At 38.0% G+C, this 17,500-nt stretch overlaps 1 protein-coding gene across 5 annotated transcripts in view; it reads right to left on the reverse strand.

Annotated features, from left to right (window-relative positions):
- Window positions 1-1,561: 1,561 nt before the first annotated feature.
- LOC109105087 (zinc finger and BTB domain-containing protein 7B-like) overlaps window positions 1,562-17,500 on the reverse strand; it is a 22,737-nt gene continuing 6,798 nt past the window's right edge. For 2 of the 5 annotated variants that reach the window (XM_042741826.1, XM_042741825.1), the window contains exons 3-5: window positions 5,449-5,866; window positions 3,413-3,884; window positions 1,563-2,231 (exon numbers count right to left, since the gene is read on the reverse strand). In XM_042741826.1, the coding sequence (XP_042597760.1) occupies window positions 1,733-2,231; window positions 3,413-3,884; window positions 5,449-5,860 (1,383 nt within the window). In that variant the 5' untranslated portion in view covers window positions 5,861-5,866 and the 3' untranslated portion in view covers window positions 1,563-1,732. Of the gene's footprint in view, window positions 2,232-3,412; window positions 3,885-5,427; window positions 5,867-8,365; window positions 8,606-8,721; window positions 9,271-17,500 lie in introns of those variants that run through there. The other 3 variants (XM_042741823.1, XM_042741824.1, XM_042741827.1) reach the window with 3 other exon arrangements.

Below are 17,500 nucleotides of genomic sequence, written 5' to 3' on the forward strand. Positions count from 1 at the left end.
AGAGGACGTCTGAACCTCAGCTCTCTACAGCACCTGAGCGTGATGTTACCTGAGATACACACACCTGAGCACACTACCACAGAAGAGGCCGAACCCACGGAGACGCTCCGGAAGAAAGACAGGATGCAGAGTAACCCAAGCGCCTCGACCAGGAAACTCACAATAAATATCACACCCACAAATAAATAAATAGAATAGTTTGCAAAAGAACTCTCCATCCTGACATTTCATTCTCTCTCTTTTTTTTTTTTTTAAAGAAAACTAGATCCCTTCTCCAAACTCAAAAACAGATCAAACGTAAACGAAAACCAAGCGTCTCTCCATCCGAGCGTTTAAACGCAGAAAGCCCTTTCATACGTGTGAGAACTGAGACCTGGTCAGACGACAGAGAAAAAAAAACATTTAAAGGCTACAAATATCTGAAAAAATACATCTCATGTCTAAACTAACCAATAATCTTTGGTATGAAAGTAAATTCCATCATTTGAAAATAATTCCAAATCTCAAATTCTAAATTTCAGAGCAGCTACAGTAAAGATTCACCTTCATGATTCGTTCTCAATTCCAGTTGTGTGTTTTAAATCAGGTTTGTTCAAGCACTCGTTCGTGTTCAAATGTTGCATAGCGTGAACATCGCCTATAATTAAAAATAAACAAATCGGATCGAGCGAACAGAACCCTGCGTGACTCTCCAGGAGCTCCACCAGCACCAGAAACACAAGACATGCGGCTTCACGACTTACATAATCAGCTCTATTTCTGCTCACTTAATACACTAAAAGTGATTCTTTAGTACTTCTTAAAGGGACAGTTCACCCAAAAATGTAAATTCTGTCATTAATTACTCGTCCTCGTGTCGTTCCAAACCCGTAAGACCTTCGTTCGTCTTCAGAACACAAATTAAGATATTTGTGATGAAATCCGAGAGCTCTCTGACCCTTCATAGACAGCAAGGATCCTAACACGATCAAGGCTCAGAAACGTAGCAAAGACATTGTTAAAATAATCATGTGACATCAGCGGCTCAACCGTAATATTAGGAAGATACGGGAATATTTTTGATTTCTTTGCGCTCAAAAAGTAACGTCTTTATTCAACAATTCTTCTCCTCCGTGTCGCCCTTTAGCGGCATTTTGGAGAGTATCACATACGTAAACAAACTATGCAGCGTATCTACGTGGATACATTGTTTACATTCAGATCAAAGCAGAAACAATGGAAACAATGTATGTGTAAACAAATGTTGTTTACATACAGTATGTGATACTCTCCAAAATGGTGCTATAGAGTGACGCAGAGGAGATGAATTGTTGAATAAAGACGTTATTTTTGTTTTCTTTGTGCACAAAATATTCTCGTATCTTCCTGATATTACGGTTGAGCCGCTGATGTCACATGATTATTTTAAGGATGTCTTTGCTACGTTTCTGAGCCTTGATCGTGTTAGGATCCTTGCTGTCTATGAAGGGTCAGAGAGCTCTCGGATTTCATCACAAATATCTTAATTTGTGTTCTGAAGACGAACAGAGCTCTTACGGGTTTAGAACGACACGAGGACGAGTAATTAATGACAGAATTTACATTTTTGGGTGAACTATCCCTTTAAGAAGCACTAAAGATTATGGAAGTGCTCTTTGTTTCACCTGACACACACACACACACACACACACACACACACACACACACACACACACACACACACACACACACACACACACACAGGTGGGCGTGGTCACTCTTCCTCCTCCCCTGCAGCGTCCTGCTTCTCCTCGTCCTCGTCCTCGTCCTCGTCCCAGGCTCGGTGTGTGACCGATGCGCTCCTGTGTGGAGACGAGCCTCCTTCGGGTTTCTCCGGGGCTTTTCCCGCCGGCGCAGCGACTGACCGCCACAGCAGCTCTGGGTACGGCACGCGGGCCCCCGGCAGCAGAGGGACGGGGACGCCGTGGCCCTCCAGGATCTGGACGAAGGCCCCGGGGGGGTGGGGGCCGGCGGGGCGGCGCGGGCGGCGTGTCCGGAGCTCCAGGCAGCTGTGGCCCTTCCTGTGGCGCTGCAGATGGTCCTCGCGGGCGAAAGCCTTGTGGCAGAGTGGACACTCGAAGGGCCGGTCGCCGCTGTGCAGAGAGAGATGGTTCTTCAGGTCGTAGGAGTGCAGGAAGCGCGCGGGGCAGCTGGGACACGGATACGGCCGCTCGCCCGTGTGCTTCCGCATGTGGATCTTCAGCTTGTCGTTCCTGAGACGAGAAATTAATAACTCCAATTAACACGGACAAGACAGCTTTTATCACATGAGGATTGTACATCTCCAGAGTGAGGAAGGACTCAGAGAATCCCTCTGGACACACACCTGCTATATTACACTGTCCATCATAACTCACACATCTCTAGCTACACAGAATCTAAAATTTGTACATTTGTAAACTGGACACTTGTAAATTACATTCATTTAAACAATTAAATTTTTTTCCTTCTATACTTCTGTGCATTAATTAATTTTCTGTTTTTCTTATATGAGTGTTACTCCTGTGTATGTCTGCAGTGTCATGTAAACATGCTTGATAATAAAGCTTGTGTCGCGTGTAGTTAGGACACGTGTAAGTATTCATATAGAGGCCATCAGTCTCATTAACGTTAATCTAACAATTAAAGAGGAGAGGCAATCACTCGCTGCACTTCCTTGAACTGCTTTTGTAGTTTTAATAATCTATTTATTCATTATAAACACACTAAATGTTTTTTTTAATTTGATTATCTGTTTTCTTATTTGAATGTCTTTCTTTAGATGTAAACTTAAAAAGGTAATGCATTATTTGCTTCTTATATTTGTATACTTTTTTTTTAGCACAATAGACAACAATACATTGTATGGATCACAATTATACATTTCTCTTTTATGACAAAAATCATTAGGATATTAAGTAAAGATCATGTTTCGTGAAGATATTTAGTAAATTTCATACCGTAAATACATCAAAACTTCATTTTTGATTAGTAATATAAATCGCTAAGGACTTCATTTGAACAACTTTAAAGATGATTTTCTCAATATTTAGATTTTTTTGCTCCCTCAGATTCCAGATTTTCAAATAGTTGTATCTCAGACAAATATTGTCCTCCTAACAAACCATACATCAATGGAGAGATTATTTATTCAGCTTTCAGATGATGCATAAATCTCAATTTCTCAAAAATGCTTGGTTTTGTGCTCCAGGGTCACCATTTATAAAAACAAAAATAAAATAAAAAACAGCTATATTGTGATTAAACTTTAACTCGATTTTTCTCAGATCTGACTGTGCTGACTCTCTCGACTTCAAACGAGTGTAGCTCGGTCATTCTTCCTCCGATTCCAACAAATCATACATCATTCTGAAGCTGTCACTAATGTAACAGACCTGTCTAGACCGGACCGTACCGTGTGAAGCGGACGCCGCAGGCCGAGCACTGGAACGGTTTCTCTCCGGTGTGTGTTCTCATGTGCCGCGGCAGCTTTCCCGCCCCGTGGATGATCTTCTGACAGACGGGACACTGCTGAGGCATCTGAGACTTCCTCTTCCTGCCGTTTCCGGCCGTTGCTCCGCCCCCTGCTCCGTCGCCCTGTGATTGGCCGAGCTGGGGAGTGGCCTGCCCCTGTGCTGCTGACTCCTCCTCCTCTGAGGGCGTGTCTTCGGGTCTGTGTGTGAACTCCTGCGGCCAGTGCGAGCCTCCGTTCAGCAGCAGCCCGGGGGGTCCTTGTGCGGGAAGCAGCCCGCTTTCAGGTGTATCTGGTGCCGTGGGACTCCTCCACACCGGCCTCACGGGGGACACGGCCCGGGCCACGGAGCACCGGTCCTGCTTGCGTCGGGACGGCGGTCGCTCAGCCTCCTCCGCCGGATCCTCGCCCGTCTCTAGAGATGTAACAGGGTCAACACTTCTTATCATGGTATTGTTACTATATGCTGGACATGTTCAAAGAGTACTGACACAAACACTTTCACCAAGTTTATATTTAAAATCAAATCAATCTTTTTGTTTGCATAAACGCTAAAGCAATAACATTACAAATGAGGTCCGGATTTTTTAATCAAAACATGACTGCCAACAGTTTATCTAATAATGTGCAAAATGTTCAAATAAAACTTTGAAAGTATTTCATAAAATGGTAAACCTCACATCTCAGCCTTTGAATAAAGAGTCAAAATGATAACTGATTCATAAATGATTATATGTATTTTATCTGCTCCATAAATAATTCTAGATACCTTTCAATATCTCATTATTTTCTGGGATTTGTTTAGATAACAAAATACTGATACTGGAATACTGATATTGAAAATTATTTAAAAAATGAAAAGATAAGTTAAATGTGAAATTTAAACCACCAGTAGGTGGCAGCAAGTAATAAGCGAGTCACTGCGATTGAACCGAATCATTTAAACGAGTGATTCATTCAGGAACGAATCACTGTCATGTTGCCTCGAGACACAAAACAGTGCTTCTAATATAGTGGTTCTTTTTGGAATTATTTTTGTTGGCGAAACAGAGCAAAAACAGGAAATAAAGTGTTTAAAACGTAAGTCTCTTAATATTTAAGTTATTGTTTATTGCACTGTTGTATAAAATCAATATCACATTTATAATCAAGCTGAATTTTGGAGAAAAAAAAACAGTACTCTTCATGTAATATTAACTATATTAACCGTATGAAATGATATAAATATATACATTTTCTGCCCCCATATCTTGAACTTTGTGATAATTCTAAATGCATTTTAATAAACTGATTCATGCAGTGAAAGAACGCACTGTAAATGCGCACTAGAAGTCATGTATGTGTGCACTCCTTAGGTGTGTTTAGTTTGTTTTTTGTGATATACTCGATAATGTCAAATTGCACATCGTTAAAACAACAATTATGATATTATCGCAGACAATATATATCGCACACCCATAGTTTTAAAACAATTTTAAAATATGTGTCCCTGCAGCACAGAAGCAGTCATCAGTAGCACAGGTATATTTGTAGCAATAGACAACAATACATTGTATGGGTCACAATTATACATTTCTCTTTTATGACAAAAATCATTAGGATATTAAGTAAAGATCATGTTCCATGAAGATATTTAGTAAATTTCCTACTGTAAATATATCAAAACTTAATTTTTGATTAGTAATATGCATTGCTAAGAACTTCATTTGAACAACTTTAAAGATGATTTTCTCAATATTTAGATTTTTTTGCTCCCTCAGATTCCAGATTTTCAAATAGTTGTATCTCAGACAAATATTGTCCTCCTAACAAACCACACATCAATGGAGAGATTATTTATTCAGCTTTCAGATGATGCATAAATCTAAATTTCCAAAAGCAGACCCTTATGACTGGTTTTGTGCTCCAGGCTCACATACTTTATCCGTGGGGAATTTTATTATGATTTATCATCAAACCAGTAATGGTTCCGTCTCTACCCGTCTCGCCCAGGATGTCTCGGCAGGCGTCCGCCACACACTGGATCCCCAGCAGCTGCGCGCCCTTCAGGACCTCACGCATGCCCGAGCTGCGGATGGTCAGCGTGGCGGTGTAGGCGAACTCCAGCAGCGCGGCCAGAGCATCAGGAGACACACAGTCCAGCTGGCAGACGCTGCAGCTGTGGCCCACGCCCTCCTCGCCCTCCTCGCCCTCCTCCGCACCGAACAGACGCCGGAAGTACAGGCTGACCGCAGCCATGACGGAGCGGTGCGTGGGGTAGCGTGCTCCGCGTGAGGTCAGCGTGAGGTCACAGAGCAGCCCGGTCCTCCGCTGGGCATTGAGACGGGACAGCAACTCGTTACTGTGCTCCGGGAAGGGGATCCCGATTAGACCGTCCTCTCCTGGAGACATCGCCACCTGCAGGCAGACACAAGCAGCGGTCAACTCACCTTTATTTATACAGCGCTTTAACAATAGATCGTGTCAAAGCAGCTTCACAGAATCAAAGGGGTGGCTGACTGCTTTTGTTCTTAGGCATTAAACAGACTTTTCTATAAAAGACAATCTCTCTGTTTCCATTGAACTTTATACAGTTTTAATGATAATTAAAATAAGAAACAGTAATGCTAACCGATTAACCCAAGTTCGAATCCGCCTTTTGCAAGTTTTTTTTCTTCTGCCTTTTTAAATTTCATATCACAACGGAAAGGCATTTATTTTCAATAAAAACGATAGGTAAAATGAAATGGTAGGTGTAGAGAGGGCTTTTTGTCCCAATAAGGTAGCATCCATTTATTAATTTAAATTAAAATGAAAATTTACACTCAATACACAATTACTGCAATAATTGCTTTTTAATAATTTAATAATTACCACTATTTGCAATAAGTAGTATAAATAGCAGAAAATCCTGTGTAAATGTAATCTATTAAAAAATAATAATAATAATCCACAACAGCATTTCTATGACTTTCAGAATCAGGAAACAAATATGAAGAGACTGATGGTCAGATAAGAGAAAGATTAGAAACACCTACACAAACGGTTTTCTGAAAAAAAAAAAGCCAAGGTAATATAAAATAAAGTCTAGTGTTATAAAATGTACATCATTTAAAAAAAAACTATTTTACAAATAATATCTTTGCTAGATTTACAATGTTATTAACACCATTGAATACGATGTCATATTAATAACTAATAACAATAACAGCAATTATGATAATAACTAAAATTAAGTGTACTTTAATCTCAACGTATTCGCACCCTGAACAGTTCAAACACTCCCCTTGTCTGCCATTGGTTGGACAAACAGGTCACACTTGACTCTCTCAAATTTTATGTAAATCAGAAATGACATGTAAATATCAAAGCTAAAATAAATGCTGAAGAAGACAAATCCCAAAAAACTTAATAGTTACTGATCAACAAGTCTGTTGCTGAATGACTAGTCAACCATCCCTTATCTGATGAAATGTGTGTCGGAATTAATAAATCACACACACACACACACACACACACACACCTCTTGCTTTTTACTTCATGTGATGGAGGATTTTAATAAGGGCTTAAACGTCCCATGGGCCTCCTCCCAAACGCAAAACGCTAATTTAGGACACACCCAATCCAGCAAGCAGGATCAACGGATCAGAGAGAGAGAGAGAGAGAGAGAGAGAGAGAGAGAGAGAGAGAGAGACAGAAAGAGAGAGAGAGACATGCCCTGAATGTGCATTTGACAGTATACTGTTATGATTTTCTTTAGCATTACTGACATTACTATAAGTTTATTATTCCAGTAGAAGTGCTGAAGTGGTTAGAGACGCTGCAGCTGCAACAACACCTGTTTGAATCACTGACACCTGAACGAGACGCACTGCTTCAGTGCAGACAAATATTTATAGGCTACATGTCTGTGTGTGTATGCATGCGTGTGTGTGTGCGTCTGTGCATGCATGTGTGTGTGTGTGTGTGTGTGTGCGCGCGAATGCGTGTGTGTATGCACTTGTGCATTCGTGTGTGTGTACATCTGTGCATGTATGTGTGTGTGTGCGTGTGTGTATGCATGCATTTATGAGTGCTTGCGTGTGTGTGTGTGTGTGTTTGTGTGTGTGCCCGAGTCTGTGTGTATGCATCTGTGCATGTATGTGTGTGTGTGCGTCTGTGCATGCATGTGTGTATGTGTGTGTGTGTGTGTGTGTGTGTGTATGCATCTGTGCATGTGTGTGCGTCTGTGCATGAATGTGTATGTGTGTGTATGCATGCATTTATGAGTGCTTGCGTGTGTGTGTGTGTGTGTGTGTGTGTGTGTGTGTGTGTGTGTGTGTGTGTGTGTGTGTGTGTGTGTGTGCGCATGTGTGCTCTGGGTTGTGTGGGTGGGGTAAACACTATGGACACAAAAGAACAGGGAGAAATTTTACTTCTATTTTCCACTTGAGATTTACATCAGAACCTGCTCAGAAAAGACTTTCCATCTGCTGGAACAGAGACAGAGAGACAGACTGCAGGAGAATAAGAGCACATGTAACAGCACTATTTTTATCAGACCTACATTTGAATGAACACACTACAAATGTTATATCACCCTCTGACTGTTATTCATTTTGATTGGTTTTATTGTCTTTTTGTATGTGTTTTTCAAACAGACCCCAAACATAAGCAGTGTTACTAAACTGATTAACAGTCACAAAAATGTCTTTTTGATAAAATAGTTAAAGACTCAAGCGTGATGTAATGATTATAATACTGACAGAATATTATGGCAAAATAATGAATGCATCTGAAGCGTTAACTGTGAATATTTTTACAGGCCCATCGCTGGCGACTCTGGGACCCCGTACACAAACACAGACAAGACAGACTTTAGGCTTAACATGTACATCCCAGATTCACACACACACACACACACACACAGACACACACCTCTGAGCCCGGAACTTTCCACCAGCAGCCAGGCGACCACTCCACTTCCCCTAACGACCGGCGGCTCCGTACAGCCCATAATACTGGCCTCCCAAACCCTTGAGTGCTGCTTAACAACTATACACTCCAACACCTGATTAACCTGATCCAAAACACACACACACACACACGGAACAAGATTTCCCTGGAACAGGTGTGGCGTCTTAAAGCTTCTGGTAATGTTACACAATTGAGACGGAGCAGATTAGTCACTAACGAAGCACAAGCCCCAATTTCAGTTCAGCCTCATTCACTCGCACACATCAAGACTTCCTCACAAACACACGTTTAATAGTCCCCTGGGCCCCGGATCCTACCGTTCGGCCCTTCATGAAGCAGGGCGCCGTGGACAGGAGCTGCACTGCTGTCTGTGTCATAGCATCCGTCTGTCCGTCTCTGAACACACTCTCCTGCTTCTTTCAACAAGTTTCGGGTTCGACGCTCTCCGGTGGGGATCTCGACCTCTTTCTTCCTCTCTTTCTTCTTTCTATCTCTCCCTTCGTCTTCCTGTCTTGTGTAGAAGGTGTTTGACACGCCTCCCCCCGTCGCCCACGTGCCCCTCGCTCCCATCAGCATCAGCTCATTTCGAAACGCTCGCAAGTTTCCGAAAAAACAAAATCCCTCGCCCTCCGCAGCGAGCTGCGTCCGGATCAACAGCTGCGGCGACAGGAAGGATGACTGTTTGACTGATTGTTGCATTTTCCATCCAATACTGTGCATTTAATAATCACAACCAATCAACGTTTGTGTTTGGGAAGGACGGATGGAGAAACTTCAATGGTTTCCAAGCCATGTTAACTAGGGTTAACTAGCAAAGGTGTGAAGAATCAAACACAAACAGCCTGACACTGACACCAGATGAGGCTCTCACACACACACACACACACACACACACACACACACACACACAATCACACACAAACCCCATGAGATCCACAACACAAAAAACATCTTAATATCCAAAGATGCACAAATAAATTAAACAGTAAATGAAGCAACAAGTAATGAAGAATCACTAAAAAAACTTAGTAATATTCAAAGTTCTACAGAGACTAGAAGAAATGAAAGTGGCACTCACCAAATATAGCTGTGCTAGACATGAAGAAACACATGGATTTTAAGAGTTGAGATCTGCTGTTCAGAGGAACAAAAGAAGTAGCTGAAGCACTGTAACGAGCCGCAGAGCTTCTGTTTCATCTCACTGTCTCAGACTGTCACACTTCTACAGACACTTGTTTATTTCTGAAAACTGCATGAAAGAGCTCAAGAACTTTATGATGTCTGTTGGATCAGACAGTGTTTGAATCACATCCTCATCCTCAAACACACAGCTCTGAATCTGAACCGCTTCTGTTCTCAGTTTAAACTGGATCTGTTCTGAATTTAAACTTGATCTGTTGTGAATTTAAACTTGATCTGTCTGAATTTAAACTTGATTCGTTCTGAATTTAAACTTGATCTGTTGTGAATTTATACTTGATCTGTTCTGAATTTAAACTTGATTCGTTGTGAATTTAAACTTGATCTGTTGTGAATTTAAACTTGATCTGTCTGAATTTAAACTCGATCTGTTGTGAATTGAATCTTGATCCGTTCTGAACTTTTGATCCGTTGTGAATTTAAACTTGATCTGTTGTGAATTTAAACTTGATCTGTTGTGAATTTAAACTTGATTCGTTGTGAATTTAAACTTGATCTGTTGTGAATTTAAACTTGATATGTTGTGAATTTAAACTTGATCCGTTGTGAATTTAAACTTGATTCGTTGTGAATTTAAACTTGATCCATTGTGAATTTAAACTTGATTCATATTGTGAATATCTGTTCTGAAATTTGTGAATTTAAACTTGATATGTTGTGAATTTAAACTTGATATGTTGTGAATTTAAACTTGATCTGTTGTGAATTTAAACTTGATCTGTTGGGAATTTAAACTTGATCTGTTGTGAATTTAAACTTGATCTGTTGTGAATTTAAAACTTGATATGTTGTGAATTTAAACTTGATCCGTTGTGAATTTAATCTTGATCAGTTCAGGAATTTAAACTTGATCTGTTGTGAATTTAAACTTGATCTGTTGTGAATTTAAACTTGATCTGTTCAGGAATTTAAACTTGATCTGTTGTGAACTTAAACTTGATCTGTTCTGAATTTAAACTTGATCTGTTCTGAATTTAAACTTGATCCGTTCTGAATTTAAACTTGATCTGTTCTGAACTTAACTGTGATCTCTTCTGAATTTAAACTTGATTCGTTCTGAATTTAAACTTGATCTGTTGTGAATTTATACTTGATCTGTCTGAATTTAAACTTGATCTGTTGTGAATTTATTCTTGATCTGTTCTGAATTTAAACTTGATCTGTTGTGAACTTAAACTTGATCCGCTGTGAACTTAAACTTGATCTGTCTGAATTCAAACTTGATCCGTTGTGAATTTAATCTTGATCAGTTCTGAACTTAACTGTGATGTGTTCTGAATTTAAACTTGATATATTGTGAATTTAAACTTGATTCGTTCTGAATTTAAACTTGATCCGTCTTGAACTTAAACTTGATATGTTGTGAATTTAAACTTGATCCCTGTCGTGTTCTTAAACTTGATTCGTTGTGAATTTAAACTTGATCTGTTCTGAATTTAAACTTGATATGTTGTGAATTTAAACTTGATCTGTTGTGAATTTAAACTTGATCTAGTTCGGGAATTTAAACTTGATCTGTTCGGGAATTTAAACTTGATCTGTTCGGGAATTTAAACTTGATCTGTTGTGAATTTAAACTTGATCTGTTCTGAATTTAAACTTGATCCGCAGTGAATCTGAACTTAAACTTGATCCGTCTTGAACTTGATCTGTTCTGAATTTAAACTTGATCTGTTGTGAATTTAAACTTGATCTGTTGTGAATTTAAACTTGATCTGTTCTGAATTTAAACTTGATCCGTCCTGAACTTAAACGTAATCTGTTCTGAATTTAAACTTGATCTCTTGTGAATTTAAACTTGATCTGTTGTGAACTTAAACTTGATCCGTCCTGAATTTAAACTTGATCCGTTGTGAAATTAAACTTGATCTGTTCGGGAATTTAAATGGAATCCATTGTGAATTTAAAATGGATCTGCTCTGAATTTCAAATAGGATCTTTTCTGAACATAAACTGGATCTGTTATGAATTTAAATTTGATCTGTTCCAAATTTAAATGGGATCTGTCCTAAACTTGAGCTAGATCTATTCTAAATATAAACTGGATCTGTTCCTGTATTTAAACTGGATCTGTTATGAATTTAAATTTGTTCTGTTCAAAAATTAAATAGAATCTGCTCTAAATTTAAACTGGATCAGTTGGATCGCATTCATTGCTCCACAGATTCCATAATAAACAGAAGCGGCCGTGTAGCACACAACGATCACAAACTGTAAATATGAACCTGCAGATAAAGCACTCAGTGGAAATATTCTCAGCGATGGTTTCTGTGAAATCATTGCCACTGAAAGCCACTCAGCACCTTCTTACATCATTAACAGACCATATAAACATTTTGCCTTGTTATTTATAATAAAAACCTACTACAGAAAGAACTTTTGCCATTCCAGCAAGAACACATTTCTGACAGACACCCAGAAACTTTCCAGTTTACGCATTTAAAGCTGGAAAATCTGTCGCATCTCATCACTGACAACCCAATGCAGTTATCACCCGCATAACAATCATTCATAAAAACTGAACTATGCCAGTTTAAAGGAAAATAGAAAATGAGTTGTTAAAATGAATGGACATTTATCATACAATCATCATGAAGCGCATCATCAAAAAGTGTCACTTTACATTAAAAATACATTTATACAAATTAAAAGTTAAAATCAGGAAAATTCTGCTTTGCACTTTTTGACAAAACTAAAATCAGATAAAATCACATAAATGAAAAAAATCATATTTTCGATTAATTTGGTATTTATGTTAATAATTCACTGTCCTCAGTTCTGCTGTAACAAGCAATGCATAAATGTTTGTCATTTAATTTAAATTGTTTTATTCTTTTATAAAATTAGAGCTGTTTAAAGGAACAGTTCACCCAGAATCTCCCTCGTGTTATTTAGACCTGCTCGACCTTCTTTTCTCTCTTCAGTCGAACACAAAAGAAGATATTTGAAGATATTTGAAGAAATGTCTGTTTTTTGTCAATATGATGAAAGTCACTGGGGTCCAGTGTTGTTTGGTTAACAACATTCTTCAAAAATCAGAAGAAAGAAAGTCAAACAGGTTTAAAAGACTTTAAACACTTATATTATCAAGATCAAGACTTATTCAACTTTTGGTCCAAAAAGTAAAACTATACCACCATCACATACAGTACAATATCACACTAAATCAGAGATAACTCCTCACGATCAAACTTGACTGAGGGCCAAAAGTAAATGTTGCATTCTATACACACATATGAAGAGCTAATTTGCAGAAACAGATAACTTAGTTTTTAACAATTTTCAAAAATCATGTTTTTTTCATTGTGTATTGCAATTAATCTTAATTAACCTGCAGTTGATTTTTTTTTTTTTAATATTTTTAAATAAGAATGAAATAATAAAATGATGATATAATAATAAAATTTATTTTTTTTTTTAATTTAGTTTTAGAATATACTACATGAATTTGATTTAAATATATATATATATATATATTATAATGTACATATATTATATTTTACTTTCAATATATTCTCTAATGCAAAAACAGAACAAAGTGTTCAAAAAAAGCTAAAATAAAATAAGGATATTCTCCATTGACGTTTTTTTTTTTTCAGGTCAAAGGTCGCAGACTCTGGTTGGAGTGTCTCTGCACTAAACGCACCTGAAGATTAGATCTCAGTCTTCATTATCTAGTCACATCTGTGAGAGTGTGACTGTGGGACGAGCTCCAGACGACTCCTGAATCACTCAAAGACACGAAACGCAGTGAATCAGCTTTCTTACAAACACACACTCACACACACACACCTACAGCAATGATAGAGATGGGCAGAAATGACCCCCCCCTGCCCAATGACAAACACATACAGTAAAGAGACGCTCATCTGACAAGAAGCACCCACATCTTCTGCTCTTCCTTTCCTCGTGTCCTCCGTCACGCTTTCAGACAACGCTCTGCGTCTAACCCTTAAACACTGCATGATCTCAAAGCTGATGTTGGACTCGACTGAGAGCAGCATGAGACGGATCTGAGCGACACACTCCCAGCGCCAGATTCTGTGAAGGAGACGGCCGTGTGGAAATAAGATCTCTCTGTCGTCGAGTGTGTTTCTGTTTGTGTCACGGCGGACTCTCACTCCGCTCTGAGTGTTCTTCAGCGATCACAATACGACAATATGGTTTCCTCAGCGCGCTCACGCTACACCAGGCCAAACTCACAGCGTTTGTGTGTGTGTGTGTGTGTGTGTGTGTGTGTGCACTTTTCCATCAGAACACACACAACATCAGCAGACGATCTGAGATGAATACACTTAACAACACTATCAAGACCGCAATCTCATCCTCATCATCAGAGTCTGTGCACAGCAGCATTAAACCGCTTCAGTCAGAACACTGACAAAAACACAACTGAAAGAAAACAATTAACAGTTCTAATAAAAATCAACCACAAACTACAACAAATCACATTTCACACACACACACACATAAATGAAGATTATCCAATCATTTAGATTTAACTAGTCAAACTAAATGTAGTTCAAACCCTACATTAAGTTACAATTGTAGAGTTTGATGAAATCATTATTTTGTGTCTTTATGGTCATTGTTTATTCAAATTCAAACACACACACATTCGCAGGAAGTTCAGTGTGTATTTCAGTGCAGAAATAATAGAAAGCTTCAGGCCTCTGAAAAATACAGCTCAATTTATATTAAAACAACAACTTGATGTCTCTAGGCCAGATTTACGTGCAAACAAAAATAACTATTAAAAAGAGCAAATTACTTTTTTTTTTATTAATTTTTGAAGGGAGATTTTTTTTTTTTTTTTTATTAAAATTTTTTTTCAATTTATTCATTTAAAAAACAAAATGTGACTAAATTTAAATTAAATTAATTTTCTTTAAAAATGTAAGGTTTTTTTTTCCAAGTTTTTTTTAAATAATGACAAAAATAAACCAGACAAAGGAAATGCAGTAACACACACACACACACACAGCTGACTGTCAACATCTGTGAAATAACCTTCTCATAGCGTGCATTGCTCAGTCTAACATGCTGAACAGATCATGATGAATATAACACATATATTCTATACAGTGTGTGATTTCAGTGCAAGAGTGGCTTCAGGATAAAAACTTGACTGTCAGCAGGAGCTTCATTTGATACATTGTCTCATTAAACTTCAGTAAATTATTTTAAAATGAAACTACTGAAATTTTAAAAGTCTGTTTTTATCAGAATATCAGCATTTCAGTGATACATTTTTCATCACAATTTCATTTAAATGGGTTAGATAGGTACTGTATAACCATCTATATGCACATATGTTTTTTTTAATCTTGGAAATGGGCATTCACAGTATGTTGTTTATTCTTTTAATTACTTAAAAAAAATCAAAGATTGTTTTTATCCTGCGTGACCTGTTCAGATCTGTTACGCTGCACATCAGTATAAACTCCAGACTTACAGTGATGCAGCGCTTTAGAGTTTAATGACAGTGCATTATCAGCACTGGAGCGGCTGCATTATTAATGTGGAGCAGCCGGACTCATCGAACTCTGATGTGCACAAAAACACTCCTCCAAAAACATCAACAAGAGCGAATGCAGCTCAAACCAGACAGTCTTTGTTCAGGGCGGAATAATCGAATTATTATTTGCACAAAGAAAATCATTAAAAAATATTTCAAACTCAGAAAAGACTCTCTTCACTGAGACTCAGCAGCGTTTCCCATCTGACTCTTCATCATCATCTTCATCATCATCATGTGTTGGTAGCACTTACACTTAAGTTTTTATGCATAATGCATTATAAAAGGGATTCATAATGTACACTGGAATGCATAATATCTTTAATAATCATATGAAATGCATGCATTCTAAAATGTTAGGTATTATAATAACTGCTTGTCGAGTGTTTTAGTGCATTTAATGCACATGGTCTAATAGTTACATATTATAATGTATTATAAGTGTGGTTAGAGATCTTACAATGCATTATAAGGTGCAATAATTAATGCATTAAAATACTTTTATAATGCATTATATATAAGTTCGGTAACACTTTACTTAAAGCCTTCGTGTATGCTGCACTATAAATGTAGTGAACCTTTTCACCTTATTTTGTACCTCATTTACCCCTAAAGGGTGCATATTACCACCTTCTGAAAGAGTATTGCCCCAGTGACAGCTTTTGTATTTTTTTCTGAACTTTATTGATGTGCACAAAATTAAACTTTTAAAAACGCCAAAAACATCAATCTGATCCAACGGAGCTGTTCTCAAGAGACGAGAGATCAAACGAGACGGAGAGGAACCAATCTGGGGTCTGAGATTTGAGGAAAAATCCCACAGTCTAAAAAAAGAAAGCAGGCCACTTTCCTCTGTCTAAATAAAGATGTGTTCTTCGAAAACACACAAGAAACGCTGCGAGTGGGAGAGTGTGTGTGTGTGTGTGTGTGTGTGGAGATCCAGAGGCAGATTGAAGGAGCGTGACAGAGGGGGAAACGACAGGAAACTCACAGAAAAACCAAAGAAAAGCATGAAATCAGAGTTGTGGATTGAGTGAGGAGGGGGAGTGATGTGTCATAGAGAGCAAAGCTGAGGACGAGACGCAGAACGAAAGAAGAGAAGAGGAAGAGGAGGAGGCTGCTGTAGACAGAAGCAGAAATGGTGTGAGAGTGGGAGAAAGATAAAGACACAGGAAGCTGCCTTTGCAGTGAGGGTGCACATGTGTGTGTGTGTGTGTGTGTGTGGTCTTGTTGTCTATTCAGCAGAAATGACTTTAAGATGCAGACAGGTCTGATCATCTGCCTGCTGTACAGTGTTCACTAGACGCTGTCTATAAACGCCACGAATCCATTAAGAACTCCTAAACTTCTCCTTATTCTTTAAGTCAATGCACAGCTGACTCTAGAACCATTTATCTGTTTTTTAGACCTGTGTAGATCCATCTCTCTACACCCGTGATGAACACACACACACACACACACACATCATGGAACGCTCTCCGTTCGTGTGAAATCACAAAACAAACACAACCGGCGTTACTGACAGACGAGCAACCGAGCAACATTCAATCCTAAAGCAAGAAACACTCATAACAGATCACTTAAAGCCTTTCTATATAATCCATCATAAAAATAGTTTTGATGCATTAATTATGCACCTTCTAATGCACTGTATGATCTCATGAATAACTGTAAGCGCACTTGTGATACATTATAATACTGATCTATTCATTGTTACACCTTTAAAAAGTATAATGCATTAAAACACGACAAACACATGCATTATAAAGGGATATTAAAGGCATTATAATTATTCATAATGTGTGTTGCAATACATTATATCTTGTTGTTGTAAATAAGCATAACCAAATTTAAAATGAATAGTGTATCAATGAATTGATAAGTGTATAATGTATTAACTGTGCTTACGATTATTCATGAGATCTTACGATGCATTAGAAGGAATAATAAATGCATTAAAACTACTTTTATAATGCATTATACATAAAGGCTTTAATTAAAGTGTTACCAACCAAACAAACCTTCACATATTATAATGCATTGTATACGATTATTAAAGATACAGTGCATTACAGTTTTAATGTTACAGTTTTATACTGCATTTTACATACAAATATTCCTGACTCAGCTAACAAAAATATGTTCTAAGAACATTTTTCTAACATTAACACTGTCATTAACAGAATATTTCTGAAGGTTTTTTTTTTTTGCATGTTTAAAAACATTTTGTGCTGAACATTCCATTTCATCATTTTGCAAACTTCATGGGAATGTTACTTTCAAATGTTCTCTGAAGCAAGTGGCAACATTTAAAAAACGTTTAACTGAAATGTTTCAGAAAAAATATGTATAAACAATGTTTTTGTGTAAATGTTTTG

Source organism: Cyprinus carpio, chromosome B16 (assembly GCF_018340385.1).
Source record: "Cyprinus carpio isolate SPL01 chromosome B16, ASM1834038v1, whole genome shotgun sequence".
In the NCBI taxonomy this organism is placed as follows: domain Eukaryota; kingdom Metazoa; phylum Chordata; class Actinopteri; order Cypriniformes; family Cyprinidae; genus Cyprinus; species Cyprinus carpio.